The 20,409-nt window shown below is 44.3% G+C and overlaps 1 protein-coding gene across 1 annotated transcript in view; it reads right to left on the bottom strand.

Moving 5' to 3' along the window:
• Positions 1-19,973, bottom strand: part of PAH (phenylalanine hydroxylase) — a 33,698-nt gene extending 13,725 nt beyond the window's left edge. Inside the window, exons 1-3 of the mRNA XM_066550137.1 lie at positions 19,932-19,973; positions 15,775-15,882; positions 5,114-5,297 (exon numbers count right to left, since the gene is read on the bottom strand). Coding sequence (XP_066406234.1) covers positions 5,114-5,297; positions 15,775-15,882; positions 19,932-19,973 — 334 coding nt within the window. The remainder of the gene's footprint in view (positions 1-5,113; positions 5,298-15,774; positions 15,883-19,931) is intronic.
• Positions 19,974-20,409: the final 436 nt, after the last annotated feature.

Genomic DNA, 20,409 nt, shown 5'->3' with positions numbered 1-20,409 from the left:
AGGAAACAAGAACAGCAATTCAAGACAACTTGCTTGGTTTGATTGTTTCACACTGTTGGAAGAATACAGAACATCAAGAGCATCTGAACCTCGGTGCAGAGCTGGTTTGTAATGTTTATGATTTTCTGTATATTACTTCTGGTGTCTTGGCTTATCAAAATGCAAAAACTTTTCACAATAAGCCAGAATCATCCCCTTTAAAGGAATCACAAGAAACTCCACAACAAGGATAAATAATTTTTGGGCTGCCTGAAATACTCTTCCGAAGACCTACTTGGTGACCCACTTGAGCGAGGATTCTGAAACAAAACAACAAATGGCATCCTGATACCTCAGACTAGCACTGTATCACTGCAGTCATTACACAATTATGCATTAACTTGATTAAATTTCTTTAATTTCTCACTTGCCATGTAACTCATATGCTATACTCATGGTGTATACTGTGTGCTCACGGTGAGCACACAGAGTGTAATGCCCATGTGACCCTCTCGTTACAGAAGGACATAAGGTGAAAGACAATGAAGAATCACAGGGATTTCCAGATGTGATGTGTTGAGATAAAAAGAGGGTAAGTCAAGCTTCTTCATGGCAATTCAATACAGGGGACTGAACAGGGGCAGCTTCTATCAGTAAAAAGTTTGCAATTCCTCGAGAGACCTTCTTGTGCAAATGGATGTTGCTTGCTCAGCCAGTGCTTGGAAAACAGCTGATTCCCCTCTGTGGCTCTCTACTCAGCTGGGAGCTCTGCTGCCGGGCCATACCTCCCCATCTTCTTTTGGTGGCTGTGCCAAGTGAACCTGATCCTGGGCCAGCAGCTGCTGAATGAGTTCCCTGCAGTGCCCTGGTGATGGGGCTCATCCCAGACCTGATGGACCACCTGCAGGATAAGAGGATCTCTGTCTCCAGGACTATTCAGCTTTGTGCCGAGCCTCACAGCACGCTTGTGGCACTGGGTTTCTGCGAGGCACCTGCACAGAGGCGCTGGAGCAGCAGCAGCTTTACAGGGCTCGATTTGGGGCCCCAGGCAGAGAGAGAGAGTACCCACACCCCGGATTCTGTCCCATCCGAGCCTGGCTCCGTGCTGCGAGCCTGGACATTTGTTTGCCAGGAAGATGCTGGGAATGCCTGAGCATCCCGGGATGCAGGGACCCGCTCAGCGGTACCCCGGCAGTGCCTCCCTTTCCCCCGCCCGGCGGGAGGGGGATTTGGTCCGCCCCTCTCCAGGATGCGCACGCTTCTCCTTGCCCTAAAAGCCAGACCTGAGCGAGTCACTAGATGGCAGCAGCAGACCCAGGAAGGTCCCCAGATGGGTTTCTGTGCTGCTGGATGCATCGCTGGTTATCCTAGTTGCTACAGAAACACTCTCTCCCCTCGCTGTCAAAGTTTCCTGCACCCCCCAACTCCTTCACTTAAACTAGTCGCAGGGGGGAGTAGAAAAAGGTGTGTTTGATCTATGGAGAGAGTCACTCCTTACACCCATTTTCTGTCTGGGTTTGTCTCCTGGCTGTATCACTGAGCTTTGTGTGATGGTGGGGAATTGCTTCACTGTTTTGTGCTTCAGACTCCCCACTACCAGCCTGGGGTGAGGCACACTGGTAAATGGTTTTGTGTTAGGCACTGGGGAAAAAAGGCTGCCTGGGAGCCCCACAACAAAGCATTTCTTAGTGTTAGAGAGAAAACCACTCTTCTCAGGGATGCACCATGACCTGGAGGGTCCAAGCTGTGTGGAAAAATTGGTGGGGGCTGAAGTCTGCACTGGATTTTGGCAGTGACGTCTATAGGGCTTTGCTGGACTGAATCAAAAAGATCTCACTGGGCAGGGTTTGAACCACTGCTGACTTACCTTCCATACAGACTTACTTTCATTAAATATCCTATTCTCAAGATTGCATTAGTACTTGGTGCACACCTCATTAAAGACTCTAGGAAAAACTGACTCCAGGCTGATGTGGTGTCAGTCCTGGGTGTGGAGATGGGTGATCTGATTTTTCCCTAAACAGGAGAAGTAACTTATCTTCCTGGCACCAAGTCCTGCCTACCCAAACACCAGCAGTGGCTAAATGAGAGCAGTTCTGAGCTTACAGAGCTGGATGGACATGGCAGGCTGTGGAAGGGAAGTCCCAAGGAGACTTAGTGCTGCTTGCACCAGCATAAGTTGTTAAGTTGGATCCTGGAAAGTGCTGAGCTTTCTCAGCTCTCATGGAAACAAGAATCAAAGACTCTGAGCACAGTTTTGGGGCAAATAGTGCATCAAGTCCATACAGCCCTCACATCAAGGGCCAGGGTGAAAAAAGGCTACTGGTGGGTCTTCTGCCTGGATGTGACGTGCCAGGGCACTGTCCCCAGCCCTCCCAGAAACTATTCAAAAGACCAAATCAAATTAGCCCCTGGCTGAATCTATCCCATGTTTTGTTTGCAGTACCCTCCTGCAGCCAGACTCGCTGTCTGTCTGCACAGCCATTAATGAACTGCCAGGGCCAGCTCCTGCAACACTGGGCCTCTGTGAAGGTCTGAGGAGCAAACGTGGGCTGATCAGTAATAAATATTGATTTGTCTGTAAGTGAAACAGCAGCATTTAGGGGATGGTGCTGGACACCCAAGTGGTGACCAAATTACTGTGGGGTCAAACGCTGAGCAGAATGCTAATAAGCCATTTATATGAGGGGCAGCAGAGCAGGGGCAGCGAGGACTTCTGCAGAATCCTCCACTTGGACCATTGTGAGGAGGGTCAAAGACAGGTCTATGCAATTTATAGCAGTTCAAGGCCCAGGTTTAGCCCTTTTTTAAACACTCTCAAATGCTCTGGCTAGCCTCAGGGTCTAGCAAACAAGGGTCCTACAGATCCTCAGCTCCCAGCTTGTTTCAGAAATGCAATAAATTGTCTGCATTTCCCTAATGCTGCAACAGAATAATATTTAATTATTTTTATTCATGGGCTCCAAGTGGACTGCAGGTACCATCCTATTTCCAAAAAGAGCCACTAGGAGATGCACTGTGTTTTTACAACAAATCTTTCCACATACACAAAGAGCCTTTGGCTCAGCAGTTGCCAGCCCTTCTCATCTGAAGCTCCAAAGCTACATTTGAATTTAGAGCACTTTGCTGGCCTGCTCTCACCTAAAATTACACTGTTGATCCAAATCTGATATTTGTAACTATTGGAATGTGTCAATTAAATGTTGCATTTAGTTAAGAAAAGATACTAAAAGCAATTAAAGTGACCCCAAAAAAAAAAAGAAAAGAAAATGCCATTCACTTATCCCTTGCCCAATAAATCACATACACAGCGTTTAACACAGCTATACAGAAGGCACAGAATACAGAAATTTCCTCTGAGTGCCAAAGCAGTGCCTCAAAAAAGGGACTGTGTGCTTTCCACAGGAAACAGAAAAATAAGGTTTTTCACATAATGAGCAGGAGCAAAATGAATCCTTTGCAGGGAAGAAATGACAGCATCCTAGGCTGCAGCAAAAGAATCAGTCCCGTGGGATCCCAGATTGCCTCTGGAAGAAAACCTTCCCAGCCTTTACCTGCCCACTGAGACAAGTGTGGCAACATCCCCATAAACCATCTGTCTGAGACTGTGCTCCCTGGAGGCACAGTGCTCTTGTTCTGTGTTTTGGGAATAAGATTTCACACAGGCACATCTGTGGACTATGACCAGATTTGCCAGGAGGATACATTTGAAAGACAAGCTGGCCTAAAAGGCACCACAAGGCCTGTTATTTGTTAATGCCATCCCTGATAAAGGACAGCATCTCACCACACTTCCTACAGCTCAGGCTGTTCCCATCTCACTCTGCCCTTGCAGTGCCTCTGCCCAGGATTTGCCACCCACAGTTCATCCCCTAAGCAGGGCTCGTTTGACCTTTCAAAATACGGTCCTTGGAGGATTTCAGTTTGACTGGACCTTTATTGCTCATGAGAGGAGTTGAAATTGAAAAAAAAAAAAAGAGAAAGGGCAAGAAGAAATATCAATCTTCCTCTCTCTCCCTGGCAATAAATTGTTCGCATTTTATAATATTTCTGAATTGCTGAAACTAACAAACACAAGTTATCCTCTCAACAGAAGAGGATCAAGTCCCTTTTTGAAGCTGACAGGATAATCTAGCTCAAAAACTCCTTTGATCAACACAGTAACATGCAGTGAAATCCTAATCCTACAGCTGACCACAGGAGTTTTGACTTCTGTGAGGTCAGAATTTCACATGCAAGACTTTCCTGGATGATATTTAGAGCTGTATATCTGTCTGACTCTGGCATATGTTTATAGACAACTTTATTATTTCATAAAATTCTTTATTACCTTCTTCATAGTAACTAGAAAAATGAATCTTAAGCCCTGGTAGGTCCTGTAGCTTTCTTCTGGAAATAATAAAGCCCCCAAAAGTGAACCTCTTCGATCTGACAAGATCATAAATCACCTAATCAACCTTTTGTCCCTTTGTGTAAGAATGGAGAAAACTGACTCCAAAGAGAATCTGCCTTCTCCTTTTTCATCTTCAAATGTAATGTCATGGGTAGGACACAAAGGAAACGGTAAAAGGATTACCAGTACTGATCTCAAGAAAGTATTAATGTCCTTTCATGTTGTTCCTAGGAAGGAAGAGGAAGATCCAGGCCTAAAGTATTTAAAGTCTGAAATCCTATTAAAATCACATCTGTTATCTGAAGAGGCATTTAAGCCTGTCTCAGACTATCTGCTAGGCAGCCACCACTGCACCAAGCAGCCTCAACTCCAGCAAATCTCTGAGAATTAGGAGCAGGGACAACTCAAAAAAATCTTTCCTTATTTCCCTCCAAAGGCAGAATACAATCTGCAACTCCCTGGGATTTCTTAGAGTAATGGAGAGTTAGTGCTGCTCCCACCAAAGTGGGTGGCAGAGCCTGCCTAATTTCACAGGAGACTTAGTCAGAATCATGGTAAAAACTTACACTACAGAAAATCTCCAAATGAAAAAGTTTACAGCACAGGAAAAATAGAGACAGAGAGAGGGAAATGTGGCCATAAAGATCCAAGAGGATCTCCTTTACTACAGGAAAAATAAGTAATCTCAGTATATGACATAAATAGTCCATGCCAATGTTAATCTTGTCAGCATATCCTTACCAGTGTCCTTCTTCTTTGTTCGTGAGAGCTCATGGACTGTTGCTCCAATGTCAGTTCTCAAGGACTTGATGATCTTGTCCAGTGCTGGGACATTCTTGCCTTCCAAGTTAATGAAGAATTCATACTCATCTTTGTTGAGACGGGAAGGTCGGGACTCAATGTGGGTCAAGTTTATACCTTTTTCCTAGGAGAAAGAGAAATTTTGGTCCCACAGTTTTTGGGGGAAGGAATATGACATAAAGACTGGATAAATACATGTGTCAGTCAATAAACCATACTGCACCATCCAAATAACTCAAAAGCAGCCACTGGACTTGAGGACTTTCACAGCAGAGAGAGAAGCAGAAAGGAAGAATGAGAAATATGTGGGATTCACCCTTGTGCAGAGCTCCATCACAAGGACTAGGCACTGCTGAAGGCTTAGAGAAAGGTGGAAGCAGGGTACAGGCTGTAAACAGGAATTGTATTGTAAATGGCAGCTCCAGTCCCTCAAGCACATAATGAGAGCTCGTCTGTGTTGACAGAGACATTTCCCCAGCACCAACACAGGAAGAAGGCATTCCACCTGTAGAGTGCCCTCTCATGGGAAACTGAATGCTGTCCTGATGAGCATCCTGAGAGAAGATTGGATGAGCAGGCAGCTGGGCACCCTGTGAGAAAAGCTTCTGCCAAATCTCTGCTCAGTCACCTGCAAAGCCACCTGCACAGTTTCCAGGGCTGTGAGCAGCTGTTGGGCAAAGATCCAAAGGGAAACATGGATCTGCACTAAAAAAGGCAGCCCAGGTTTGTGCAAGTAAAAACTTGGGTGTTTCAAATCACAGGATCGCAGAGTTGGTGAGGTTGAATGGGACTTCTGGAGATCAGCAAGTACAATGATCTGCTCAGGTTGTCCGGGGCTATGTCCAGTCAGGTTTGGAGACTCCAGGTTCTCTGGCCAACTGCTCCCAAGTCTAGTCACCCTCACAGAGAAGGATTATTTTCTTTAGCACAGAAATTCAAGTTCTGTCTCACCAAATATCTTTTCTGACCATCAGCAGTGTCTCCTAGCTCTGAAGAAAGATCACTGGCAGCTGTAGCATTGACGACTATAGCCAGTGGAACCTGACCTCAGACATGCTGCCATGTTGATGTGTAAGCAACAGGTAGCTAAAAATCCTATTTTTCCAACAAAAAGCAAACAAAAATTCTAGGAAAACAAAAAAATGTTTAGGGAAAAAAAACAGCCAGAAAGTCTAAAAGAAAAGTCCAGGAATATCTACCCCTGTTAACTGAACTCAAACATTTTTCTGAGCACTATAATTTGAATATGAAAATACTGCTTTCTTTCTTTTTTTTTTTTTTAGAAAATCTTTTAAATGGGTTTCCATGGACATTGACTTTGCCCCCTGGCCATTTTGTCAGGCTCACACTGGTGCTGCAGACACAGCATGCCATGGCCAGGTTTGGGCTTCTGTCCCTGGAAGGAATATACAAATCCTTGGAGGAAATCTGGGCCTGAAGATCACATAATCATGGAACCATTACCCTCAGAAGAGTCTGACACATAGTGATAAGCATCCCTGGAGAAACTTTTGGGTTTTGTCTTTCAAGCCTAAGAAGATTCCAAACTACATGGGGTGAAGTGCTGTCCCTGCTGCAGTGGGGTCAGGATTTCATCCCCAAAGTAATGCTGTTAGGATCTACTTTTGACCTACAAGGAAGAAAAAATGGAAGATTTTTTTAGCTGTACATCCCTCTTTCTGAGCCTCTTTAGGGTTTTCTTTGCTCCTCTCAGTGCTTGCATAGTGCAGGAGGGCATCTGGCCACCAGCAGCAAAGGCCTGATTTACTCCTCCACAAAAGGCAGTTTATTCCTTGGTAGGAAACATATATGTCACTGCTCTGTTTCCTGAGCATTGCACACTACAGATGAACTCAAATTGTTTGGCTAGATACCAATACAATAAGTTGAAAAGGTCAAAAGCTCATTCACCAACTGCTGCTCTCAAGAGATGCCATCCTCACAGGGCCGTCTGCCCAGGGAGAGAATGGCCAGCACTGTCCCTGGCCCTGGGGACAGTTTGTTTTAGGCCTCCAGAGCCCTGCTTCCCAAACAGACTGCCCATTGTCCTGGCCCTGTGGTGAGGCACTGGGAGCTCCTGACAGAGAGCAGGCACAGGGAGCTGCTGTGCCTTCGCTGTGTCTCAGCATCCTCATCTTAAAAGTTTTCTTCCTTATGCCTGCTCTGGACTACACTCTTTTACTTAAAACCATCACCCCATGTGCCATCACTAACAGCCTTGGTAAAAACTCTGTCCCCATCTTTCTTTCTTACAGGACCCCTCTGAGTACTGGAGGGCCGCAATAAGATCACCCCAGCACCTTCTCTTCTCTGGGCTGAAGGCTCCTCAAACTGCATCCCTTTGTTTTTTGATCAGGTGACTCTTCTGCTGTACCAGCTCTACAGTCAGGCTCAGTGAGCAGCTGGACACCCAGCAATGCCCCCAAAATAAACAGAATGATGCAAAGGTTGGGAATGAAGAGATAAGCTGCAGGGTGGGCACGAGACTCACTTAAAGTAGCAGGAGTATCAATACCCTCAAACCATCACAACCTAAGACAGTGAGGAAAAGAGGGGAAAAACGAAGACAGAGGAAGGAGCCCATGGAGAGAGTTACCTCCTTTCTTACACCTGAGAGAAGCAGATCACCTTCCCACAGAATGTCAAGCTGTTTATTTGAGGACTATCTGCCACTCAGCAATGTCCAGAGCCAACCTGTTACCTCTTTCTGCTGAGATTTCTGGACCCCACAACAGAGAAGCTGAAGGGAGAACTCTTCTGGTGGCTGTTTTTAGAGCAAGAATGCAGCAGCATATGTCCAACTCCCTGAACTGGCACTCCTGGAGAAGTGTGTTCTCATGTGCTGTGCCTTGCTACTAAGCCCTTGATTTCAAAATATTTACAGTGGCTCTGTTACTAGAGTTGCCTTATAAATCTCAATTTCATTCTAGTCCAACTACTCCATCTAGTGTTTAATCCTCATAGTTTCACATTGTTCAGAACTTTTTTGTATTCTTGATGTTGCCAAATCTTGCTATTGCATCACAGTTCTCCCAATAGATGATGTTTTCTTTAAAGCTTTAACTTCTGGAGACAAAGTTTCCTGAGAAAGGAGAATGGGGGCATTTTTTTGGTTTATTGTACATTTAAAGCAGTTTTCAATTTCTAGCTGCTTTTTAGTAGAGATTGACATCTTGACAATGTATGCCTTCAAAAATCAGCTAATAAAAGTTATTCCAGTTTTATGAGCTATTTTTTGTTGATGGAATCTAACTCCTAACCTAACACCTTTGGAAGATCTCAACTGTCACATGTTTGTGGTGGATTCCCATCTGAACTATTAACATGGATCTGTTCTGCCCTTCCTATTTTAGAGCTGGTAGGGATCAGATGAGCCCATGGAGTGAGATTAGATGTGTCTTTGCTGAACTCACCCCACCACCCACTGCAGCTGCAAGGAACTTAGAGAGCAGGTTGGTACTTCTCCCCTTCTCTTCAGGTTTATGACCAGGGGAGAGGTTGAGTCCCTCCCCTATAGACACATCCTGTCATAAAACCATATGCCTGCTGTAGTTTTTGTTTTTGTTTTTTTCTTAAACCTTTATTAAAACCCCCACTCCAAGGGGTGGAAAACCTCAGCTTTCATTATTTTAATATCCAGGTCAATGGTACCTCCATCAGTGCCCATTAGAGAAGGAAGTTTCAGGACACATTCTCAGAGCTCAAAGATCAAGCTGGAATTAGTTCTAACAGAGTTTGAAGGGCGTAGCAACACAAATATCAATTTAAAACAGAGACAATGGTGGATGCAGGGAGGAGATTGCCCATGTCCCTCCCTGCCTTACCTCACAGTGCTGGATCTCAGCCTTGGCTCCCTCTCAGAGTCTGTGAGGCAGCTCCAGCCCCTTGCCCAGGTTATTCCAGGTTTTCCATCCTAACTGAGCACCACCTAGGCTGCAGATGCCCCACACCAGCAGGAGAAAACCAGATTGGTGCTGCACTACACCAGCAGTCTTGCTGAGGTCACTACCAAGAGAATTTAGTCCCACCCTCTGTTTAATGGCCTGGTCACTGGAAAAGGAAAATTGTGCATTCATATCTGCACAGGGAAGCTTCCAGTATGGATGGATCCTTTCTGAAAATGTTATGGGTTACTACTTCCCATGACACTCACAGATCCTTCTGTTCACTAATTACTAAATGCTCCTATGTATGGTTCTAAAACTAAGTACAGCTGTGAAATCCAGCTGTTGCTTGTTTTCATGACTGTTGTCATTAATGAAGTTTGGCTTCATCAGGAGACCCCACATTGTTACCAGATGAAGAACTTTCAACAACACTATGGTGCCACTAATAAACGCTAAGTGAGAATTTGGGTAAAATCTCCCAAAAAAAGAATTTTACTTGCACTTTCTGGTACAAAAACAAAAAAAAAAAAAAAAGAGATGAGTTGCTCTTTTAACCCTTGCCATGGTGTAGTTCAGGGTTTCCTGAAGGAGGACACTTTCAGAAGCACAAGTATAAGCTCAGTGCTTAATTTTCATAGATCAGAGGACTTAGGAAGTTACAGCAATGCTTTCAGCCATGGATTCCCAAAGCAAAGGCAAAGCCAGACATCTGATTCAGCTCTACTGTCCAAGGGCCTGCTTCTCAGCTAGAGACAGAGAGAATCTTCTCCTTCACAACTCCTAGGGTTTTCCTTCCCAACTCATAGAGGAAAAGCATCTCAGAGCAGGTCCCTGCCAACAAAAATTGCCAGAAGGCAGCTGGCCCTGGAGCAGCCCCTGGTATCCATCACTCTGCCCCAACCCTGACATTTGGCACAAGGCTTGCAGCAGAATCTGGCTGCATAACACGTGGAGCAGGACAAACCAAAAATGTGACAGCGTGTGGCATTGCACAAGCACCCGTGAAGAGAGCACTCCTCTCTTCAAACCCTTGGTGATCAATTAGATCCACAAGTCCTGCTCTTGTGGCCGCAGGAAGAGGAGGGTAAGAACAAGGATATGTGTGGAAACCCAGGGCACAGGGAATATTTCTCTGTCTGCTCTGGGGTGCCCTGACCCCCAGGGGAGCACTGACTTTGACCCTCATTCATGGAGAAAGTTTCCCAGACTTCAAGATAGACTGGAACCCACAAAAATGTGAAACAGATTAGAGAGAGCAGTGCAGGTGTATCACTTAGGTGAGAAATTGAGGTTTTGGGATTTTTAGTATGCTGTGGATGGAAGCAAGATGGAGGGCACAGGGGTTCATCCTGAGTTCCTTCTTCATGATTCTTCATGGGTTTGGGTGGCATTTTGTAATTGGGCAGAAAAGTCTGCATTGGGGGCTCTTTAGGATCAGTTATTGGGTTAAAAGGGAAAATAATCTAGGTGTCAGTTCTTAATTGGATAGTTTAGTCCTAAAAGACCTTGTAGCAAGAGATTGTTGGCCATTTTGTGCCTTCTAATGAAAAGCTGCCAAACTCCCAGTAATGAGACTGTTTTACTGATAAGAAATAATAAACACTTGAGTCTGAACATGAAATACCATCCCAAGTGCCTTCAATCCAGACCCAGAGAAACAAACAACTGGGACCCCCACAGAAGTGGGTTTGGAGCAGTGTAATGAAATGATCACTGTTGTGCACATGTACAGTATAATGAGAAAACAATCTTGTGGTAGAGGCCAGCCAGTTCACCTATCAGTGCAGACACTCCCAGCACACCCCCTGGCCAAAGTGACTGTTTTCTTCCCCTGATTTGGAAACAATCCCAACCACCTCAGAGCCAGCGCCTTCGCAGGGCACACAGAGATTACAGTCACGTAGGACTTTCTGTGGAATGAAGTTCCTAAAGAGAAACAGAGCAGAGTTGTCTCTGCTGACTCTGAAAGTGGCAGGCCTCTTTTATTACAGTTTGTTACTCCCATCCCATCCTTCTGTGGAACAGTAACTTGCCCCCATGGGACAGTAACTTACACTGGGAGCAGGAGTACTTGGTGCAAATCAATTTCTTTTTTTTTTTGCTTTTGAGCTAGATCCCTACCCAGTGATGGCTGCAGCTTGCACTGAAGTCCTGCTCTGTATCTGAGAAGGTCCCATCACTGAGGAAAAGATAGAAGGCTCCTCTCTCACAGTGGGTTGAGCAACCTTGTGATGTATTCCAACATTTGCCACTTAAAACAGCTGACAATCTACTACTTGTAAATACAGCAGGGAAAGAACTTCAGAGAAGATTAGTGTATTCACAAATTCATGTGGAAAATCTGCAATTGAAACTGAAGGCAATCCTTTTTGTATATGGAAATTCTTATTTCTAATCTTTTAAATGATTAATTTAACTACAGAAAAGGCAATCTTTGAGGGGGAATAATGTGGGTTTTTCTTCGCTTTTTTTTTTTTTTAGAATTAACTTTGTGGTTTAAAAAAGCTTCCCTGATTTCAATAGGTTTTTATCACTACAGAGAAACAAATATTTTTACCAAGTGTAACACTTATGTCAACCCAAAGAGCTCAGTTTTGCTTTTTTAGTATTGATAAGAAACCTGGAAGATTTATCTTTTTTTTTGGCCTCAACTTATACTCTGAACATTTTCGATGTATCCAGTGAATCAAAACAGAAACACAATTTCATCATGACTGTTCTGTCTTCCTGATTTCAAGCATGATACTTTACTCATGTGTGCTCTTCTGTTTCAGATGAAGGTATTTATTCAAGTTTTGGCTGCCTAGCTGTCATCTTCTACAGCACAAATAAACAGCACAGGGCTACACCAAGGAGTACCTCAGTGAACAGCAGATCCCATTAAAATTAAGTCGGTGTAAAGACCCTGCTGGTGGATTTGTGCTGTCCCTACAGCCACCCTCAAGCCTGCAATGAGGGCAGAGGTGACAAAAGGGGCTTTTCAAGTGCAAAACAATTGGGTTTGACAAGCAAAAAGTGAATGTCTGCCACATCCCCAACATACAAACAGAGCAGCTAGTGTGGAAGCAAAGTGGATTGAGCTTTAGCAATCTGCTTATTGCTGAGCATGACTGAGCTGCTAGCACTTCCCAGCACATCAGAGTGTGAATCTGGCCTGCAGACACATCTCTCCACAGGACAGGTGAGGAAGGGGCTGCAGGGGCTCTACTGCCAGCAGTGGCATGGCTCTATGCTATGCCAGTCCAGGAGGAACAGATTCATGCAGTCAGGCAAGGATTTGCAAACCAAAGAGAAGGGACAAGAGCCAGTGATCAGAAAATCTTAGAACCCTGTTGAGGTCAGGTGTTTAGATGGGTCTTCTTGAGCAAACATAAGAAAAAAGTGGAAATAATCAAGTCTATTTTGGACCTAAAGCCAGCAGACAAAAAGAGCCGAGTTCATGAGAAGATTCCTCAGGAAAAAACCCTTCAGCTACACAGGAAAAACAAGAGTTGTCACTGTAACCACATACTTGTGTGCAACTGGGACCTGAACAGAAAACTAGAATGTGGGTCTTGGAGCAAAAAAACCAAATGTGAGCATGCAGTAGTCTGACAACTGCATGAGCAACCCTGAGGGATGTTTGAGTAGGACAAACATTACTTTTTCACAAAACACATTGAAATTCTCTTAATCTTGGGGTCTCAGTTAGAGGCCATAATTCTGTGCCATGAGCACTCTGCAGCCCTTAGCCTTGAGCCTCCCCCTGCCGTCAGTCCACCCTAGCTCCCACAATGGGGGCTCAACCCTTCCATCTGGGCTGTGTTTGGACACTAATTCCTTTCCTGGGTGGTTTGCTCTGTGGGTGACTAGAGATTCTACCTACCACGGTGCTTGATGAGCCAGAAGGCTTGGACCTGATGGTATCCAGGGGCAGGCCCAGGCTAGAGCACACCCTTTGGTGTCCCTTTGTCTTGCTGCCCATGGAGAACAAGGGGGCTAAAGTCTGGACAGTTTCACCTCAGCACAGGGACATGGGCAGGGTGTGAATCTGGGAGTGCATCCCAGGAACAGACTCAAGTGTGGCTGAACAATGCACCCACAGAGTAAAAATTTTTTTTTTTTCAGTTCTTAAACCAAGGAGAGGATGAGCCTTCCCAGGTCCATACAGGAACCTCCTCTACAGAAAGACATCCTGTGTGTTGATGGCTCCTCAAGATTTCTCCTTTCTTTAGGTATTCACTCAATTCCCTATGACTCAGTCTGGATCTTGCTTCCATGCTTCCTTCCCTGGGAGAGAGGGCAAATTTTCAAGTTTTTCATATTTACAGCTCATTCAACCCTCCTCCTCCTCTCCCTTTCATGTCCCACATTAGTTTTACAGACTGTCTAAAAAAGAGGCAAAATCCTCAAAGCCAGTGCTGGAGGCACTGTCCCTTAACCACTCCCAAATCCGAGCTGGGAGGAGGGGGTTGAGCCTCTGCCTGCATTCCCATGCAGGAGTGCCCAGAGAGGTGCCAGCAGTCTGGGCACCCCCACCTCAGCAAGGAGCAGAAGGTTCAGACATAAAACATCAGAACCAGCAGCTGCACAAGGTGTGGACCCCCTCCATGAAGTGAACAATTGCAGCTCCACATCTGCTCCTGGAAACAGCCTGATCCTATTTGTGGCTTGTCAGTTTTCTCTTTTCCTACTGCATGAGGCAATGACAGCTGGAGCAGCCACCCTCACATCTCCTCTTGTGAGGCCCCTCTGAGACAAACCCACCACATTTCCACAAGCCAGCAACAAGCTGGTGGCACAAACCAGGGGACAAGGCTGGGTGTCTCCCTGCCCAAGGAGCCCACCCACAGAGAGTCTGAGCTAACCCCAGTAGCATCTCTCAGCTAATGCTATTAGGCAGTGAAGGAGAACAAGACAAAAACATTCCCTCAAGTTCTTGCTGTTTGTTTCCACTCTTTACCTGCCTATCACCACTTTCTGTGTCTATGCTGTGATGTCAGTGAGCACAAAGTCTGTTTCCCTGAGGCACCACAGCTATGGCCAGGATGGAAAAGGGGGAAGGTTCTCTCCCAGCTGTGCAGGTATGCAAAACTTACACCTCTGTGCAGTTCTTGGAATGGAGCTACAACAGACCAAAGGCTGCTCTGGTTTACGCCAGGAATTCACTAACAGCAGCCCTGCGGAGCTGTGCTCAAACCATTAAATCCCTCTCATCCATCCATCCATCCATCCATCCATCCATCCATCCATCCATCCATCCATCCATCCATCCATCCATCCATCCATCCATCCATCCATCCATCCATCCATCCATCCCCCCAGTACAATGCCAAATGTAGAACTGATATAAGACCACCTCTGCCAGGTCTTTTGTCAAGCCTTGGTGTTGGAGGAGCTGAGATTTAGCACGGAAAGAATTGGCTTTGTTGGGTGGAAAACCAACTGAGTCCCAACCTCTCAGCTGCAGTCAGGGCCACTGGGAAAAAGGGACTCTGCAGGTCTAGTTTAGGTATCTGCTTTGGGGCAAGAAAAGTCACATCCAAGAAGTGGTTACTTCTCTCTTTCCTATACTAGCTCCTCTACAAAGGAAGCTCAGAAAGCTCCTATTTCTTTAGAGCTGACAGCAATTTATTTAGTAGACATCAATGCATTTAATAAGAGAATATCAACAGTCTCATTAATTAATTTGCAGACGTGCACATCACTGACATATGGACATTTTGCAGGATTTTACTAGTCAATTCATAGATTTAGACTTGCTCTTCTGTTGTTGGTGAATTTCCTTCTATCCTAATGAATCGAGCATGCCCTAAAATTCATGATTATTTTTCTTTTGTACGCATAACACACAACCTCTCATTTCTTAGTAAATTAAATTTACAAATGGAAAATATGCAGGCCACAACTTCTTAGAGTGTTCTAAAAAAATTGCTGTTTTCAGGCACAACTGTTACACTAAAAAAAGAAAAAAAACCCCACAGAACCAATATAAAAGTGTATTTGCTTGCGAGCACAGAGTACACAGCTGTGTGTTGCAACACAACCATCCTGAACCGCAAGCATTTCGTGCTTTTCAAACAACATTCATGACATCTGGGAAATATTTCTGCAAGAATAAATAAGCACACAATGTCCTGAAAGGTAAATGGCTCCTTGTTTCCCCAAAAATTTTCCAAATCATTCAGCCTAAGTTACTGAGTCCCTTTGGTGTGAAAAAGTGCTGTCATTTTTATGCTGTTCTGTAGGCACCCTCTACCCACTCTGTAGAAGTACTGCAGGTGGGAGATGGTAAAATCTTTTATATCAGATTTGATTTTTTTGGGTGGACAGGAGCTACTCCCAGCAGAAACACCTCGTTCAATGTGCATTGTGAGTCACATGGCTCACATGCAAGTTAAATTTGCCATATAACTTTTAAGGCAAATAATTTGGTTATAAGTCAATCTTAGGTCACAGCCCAACTCACATCTACCTTTTACTACAGCAGTTATGATTAAATATTTCCCTTTTAAGTGGAAAAATGCATTTTTCCCACCCTCATGTGGGGTAGAGGTTTTAATTTAAAAAAGCTACTTCTGCCCCAAGACTTGAAGGGATTTTAAACCCAGAAAAGAAATGGAGGCTGCTTTCCCCTGTAATAGCAATGAAATAGAATCACAAACACAACCTCCAAGACCCTGAGAAAATGTGGCTGCAATACAAAATTGTAAACACTTGAAGGAAAATATTCACCTCAAATGTGCGCAGGACTTTAGCCAGTGCCCCGACTTCTTCTTTCAGAGAGAAAATCAAAGAAATCACACCATTTTTACTGGGGGAGTCTTCAATGTAGCTAGATTCCTGAAAGGAAAGAAATAAATAAACAAAAATTACTGCCATTCACCCAAGGATTCAGTTTTGCCTTTCTCCATGTCCCTTTTGCACAGCACCAGTGACGTAAAGAAGGTATAAAACAGCTCTGGGGCTGCTCTGATTTATGATGGCAAAAACACAGATCCCTTCTGTCAAACCAGAGCCCTTGTGAGAGCAAGGTAGTCAAAAAGGACATGCAAATAAACCTAATACCATCCTTGCCTCCCCTCACCCCTCAGGGATGACTGGAAACATTTCTGCACTTTGGTTTCAGCTGCAGTCCAGCAAAGTCCTTCCCTCAGGCTTCCTTTTCATCAGCACTCAGGGTTAAGCAGAGCAGTGTGGATGAGCTCTGTGCAGAGATGCAGACCACGATCTGTGTTTCCCTTCAGTTCTGCTTGTACCTTCCAGGTATCCCCAGGAGAGAGGTAGTATCCACAGGAAGGATATGGAAGGTGATTTTAAAACAAAATAACAACATCAATCAAATAAAAGAAAAATGAAAAAGAAAAATGTTGGAGCAAACATCTAGATCTTCCCTAAATCCCATAATGAGTAAAGACTCAGAGCAAGATGTGTTTTCATTTATGTTTGTTCCCTTTCTCTTATTGATTTTCTGCTCTGCAAATTCCAAAAGGCAATTTTCCGTACTCTCAAAGGTTTATTTTCATTATTTTCACAGTTCTCATTACTAGATTGTCTTTGCATGTCTCTACATGTGTTTCTTTTCACAAAAGCCCTGTTAAGAAGGGAAGAGCTATTTCACCACTTCTGAAAGAGGAAACTGAGCCCTGGAGTTGAAGCAGATCTTGAAAGCTGGGTACTTGGCATGGCAGGTAAATGCCTGCTGAGATTTCAATCACCTAATTTTTCTGATGTCAGAGTAAATTTGATGTACAACCATCACAAACTTTTGGAAGCCACATTAATGATTAATGTCTTATTTGCGTGTTTATTTCATTTTTTTTTAACATCTACTGGCCTTGTACAAATTGCCTGTGGTTGTTGTTTCAAAGATCACACCAGACACCTGCAACACAGAGGAGTCCTGGTGTAACAAGTCCTGGGCTAAAGCTTGATTCAAGGTACCCATTCAAATATTCCTTATAAAGGTCTGCATTTTTGGGCAGAGCTTGCTCTCATTCTGGCTATTGCTCAATTGAACATATAAATCAGAGTAAAGAGAGTTCCAGTTCCCAAATATTGTCCTCAGCAAAGATAGCCTTTGTAGAAGACAAATTAACAATCAAAGCCAGCTGCCCTGAAGCCATGAAGCTCTTGGTGGGCCTACATTTCCTGAGGCAGAGCTATGAAGAGCTGCCTTCTTTTGTAAAGTAAATAATTGCTGATTCTCCAAGCCATCTCCAAGGCTGCCTCCAAGGTTGCTGCTAACAGACTGGCCACACATTTTTCTATCTGGCTTTGTTTCCAGAGGCTGCAAAGGTTTTCCAAATGTCTTCCAGCTTTATGAGGGACCTCTAGTGCAAACTGTAGGAGAAGTGCTGCACCAGAAGGAAGATTGCCACCTGTTCAGCTGTGACACTTCCTGCAGCATCTCTGTGTCTCCTGAGTCCCCATGCAGCCAGGGAGTCAGCCCAGCTCGGACATGGGGAGGACCAAGAGGAAAAGCAGCTGGAAGTGATGTGTCAGCTGGCTAATGAAACCCATTTACACCTCAAGCAACCACGAGGGAAAACGATGACAGGAGTCTGGCAAAAGCTAAAACAAATGTCTGTAGTACTGAAATTTTGTGGTAGTGTGACCAAAACTGTCATCTCAAATACTGCCCATGCATTGCTTTTTCCTTCTGTTTTCACCCACCACAGCCAAGACCGATCTCAAGGACAGAACTTGCTCCACCATTGTCTGTCCAATGGGTCGAGATTTTGGTTTTCACTGTCTGCGATGAAACTGCTCTATAAGACATGGAGTTATGTATTTAAAATATTCTTGCCAAGTCATGCTGTGAGAACCAACTTATATGACAGATTGACTTGAATGTGTGTGACAAATAAAGAATTCATGGTTTGCATACTTGCAGGGGATATAATGCAAAGTTGAAGTCCTGCAAGGCAATCCTGATGATAATAATTGATCTCTTTGTACAACAAGATTAGACAAAAAAAGCCTTAAAAAAACCTTTCCAAACTCATTGGTCACTAGCTTTGATTTGTTAAGATCAGCTGCTTTCAAAGTGTCCTCAGTCATTTTCCCACTCCTGTAAGTTGATTTATATTGGTGCTTAAGAGAAAGATACATTGCAGTAGGGAGTAGGCACTGATGCTCTAAACAGCCTCATACTTGCTTAATTTCTTGCACATCTGCATATGCACTCAGCTCCCTGGAAGGTCTTTTAACAAGCATCAGCCCATGCCTGAGCCTGTCACAGAGCTGACATCTTTAATTGCAAAGGGGGAGAAGACAAAAATGATTGTTTTCCTGGTACTCAGCTCTTATCAGGGTATATGGAGGCAGCCTGCATCAATACACACTACAGATAATAAACCTCAACACATGCACTGGAGGTGAGAGCAGCAAAAACAGAGGCACTCACATTATTGTTGAGCTTTTTGTAGTACTTACGCATAGCTTTAACTGTTGATCAGTTTTTCCACTCTCATTTTGGACTTTAACTTCTAGTCCCTCAACATACATGGAGGAATTGCAGCTTTGGGGTAGTTCTACTGTTTTGTTACTATTGTGATTATGATTGAGAGTCGAAGAAACAATTTTATTGTGTTGAAATATTGTCTCTGTGATATGTATATGTGATTTATAGTGTGCATAAATTCAGCTCTAATTTTCTTCCAGCTCTGTTTCTTTTCCAGGAAATAAAATGAGAACTAGTTGAAGAGCATGAACAACCATCCCTGGACCTTAGACAATCACAGACCTGCATTTTTAGTTAGGCACATTGCACATAGATTGGTATTGCCATTCTGACACAGGTGGCAGCATTGGGGGTCAATAACACAATCCTGTCAGCCTTCTAATCAATTGCTGAGACATTTAGCTAAAGCCCTTCAGAGTGAATTCCAACATTGGTAAAGCCAGAGGAAGTTTTTCTTGCAATTTCAGGATATAAAATTTCCACCTCACTGCTGTAAACTTCAAATTTACTAGATATGCAAAATGGGAGGGGGGGGAAGGGGAGGAAGGGAAAAAAATATTTCAAATTAAAAGATTTGCAAGTTACTTGTGAAAATGGAATTAGTTTCCAAGTCAGATTTCTTAAAGCATTTAAATGCTCATCATGGCAGTTGTCATTGGAACCAAGAAATTACACAACTTGGATAAGCAGCAAGGTGAGACTCTAGAGAAATACTGTGGGAGCTCAGCCTCAGCACACAAAGAAGTGGGAATAGAGGAAGAGATGCTTCCTTGACATCTCTGCTCTTATAAAAAATAGAAGCCCTTTTTTGCACATCTGATGCAGCTTGTCTCAGGCTTCAGCAGCATTGCATAGGACAGATAAGGGCAGAATTTTGTCCTAATAATTAACCATGCTGGACTCAGGTTACATCACTTGCCCCTGCAGTAACATCAGTGCCTGTATTTAAAAGGCATGCACTTCAGGTCTTTCCTGTATTTCCCAAAGCAAAGAGTTCAAAGTCGGTCAGTCAGTAAACATTAAAAAAGAGGACAAGAGAGCCCCAAATTTAACAAAAAGCTACACCAGAAGAGCACATAATTTCATCTGTTTTCCTTTAACAAAAGAAGACAGCTTTTTTTCATCACACAAATTTAAGACCTCCAATAAGCTTCTGGTCTTTTCTGATTCTTTGTCTTTTTGCCATGTACATAAGGATACCGTTGCAATGTTTGTTTGTATTTTCACTGCGTTTTTGTGAGCACAATTAACAGCAGACAAATATAGGAGCTGCCAAAATTGCTCAGGTACTGCAAAGCATCACAACAGGCCACCTTGATTTTCTCCTCTGGGGTCACACTGCCTCTCAGAGAGGGAAAGACAAGCATAGGAGTGCAGGAGTGAGGACATCCCTCCACCTCTGCAAAAAGCAGATCCCATCACTTACCTGGAAAGAGTCACCATTCATTTTGCAGTGCTGTGAGTCCATGTTGCAAAGGCAGCAATGCCCACACAGGGAGGCCCCTCCACTACAGCAGGTGAAGCCTTCTGACTTAACTGCAGTGGCCAGAGATCTGTGCAAAGGTATTTAAAGTGGAGCAGCCAAGGCAAAGCCATTCCCTTCCCCAGCTCCCTCCCCTGGACAGCATGCCAAGGGGGCGTTCTCCCTGCACGCCCACCCCACCCACCGCTGGCACACCAAGCAGCCGCTGCAGCTCTCCAGCAGATTGTTTCTGGCTACACCCAACGTGGAGGAGCAGCATGCTCCGAATTAACAGCCTTCCTCCTCCTGATCAACATCAGCTGTTTTCACTTTTTTCAAGTCAACACATGGTTTTCAGTTCAGCCTCCAGCCCGTTCCTTCCCACTGCAGCTGCGTGTTCAGCCTCAGGTGGGTTTCACCGCGGGGTCACTCCCCTTGGACA

Source organism: Molothrus aeneus, chromosome 5, assembly GCF_037042795.1.
Source record: "Molothrus aeneus isolate 106 chromosome 5, BPBGC_Maene_1.0, whole genome shotgun sequence".
Lineage (NCBI taxonomy): Eukaryota > Metazoa > Chordata > Aves > Passeriformes > Icteridae > Molothrus > Molothrus aeneus.
This window is presented reverse-complemented; position numbering and strand designations above follow the sequence as displayed.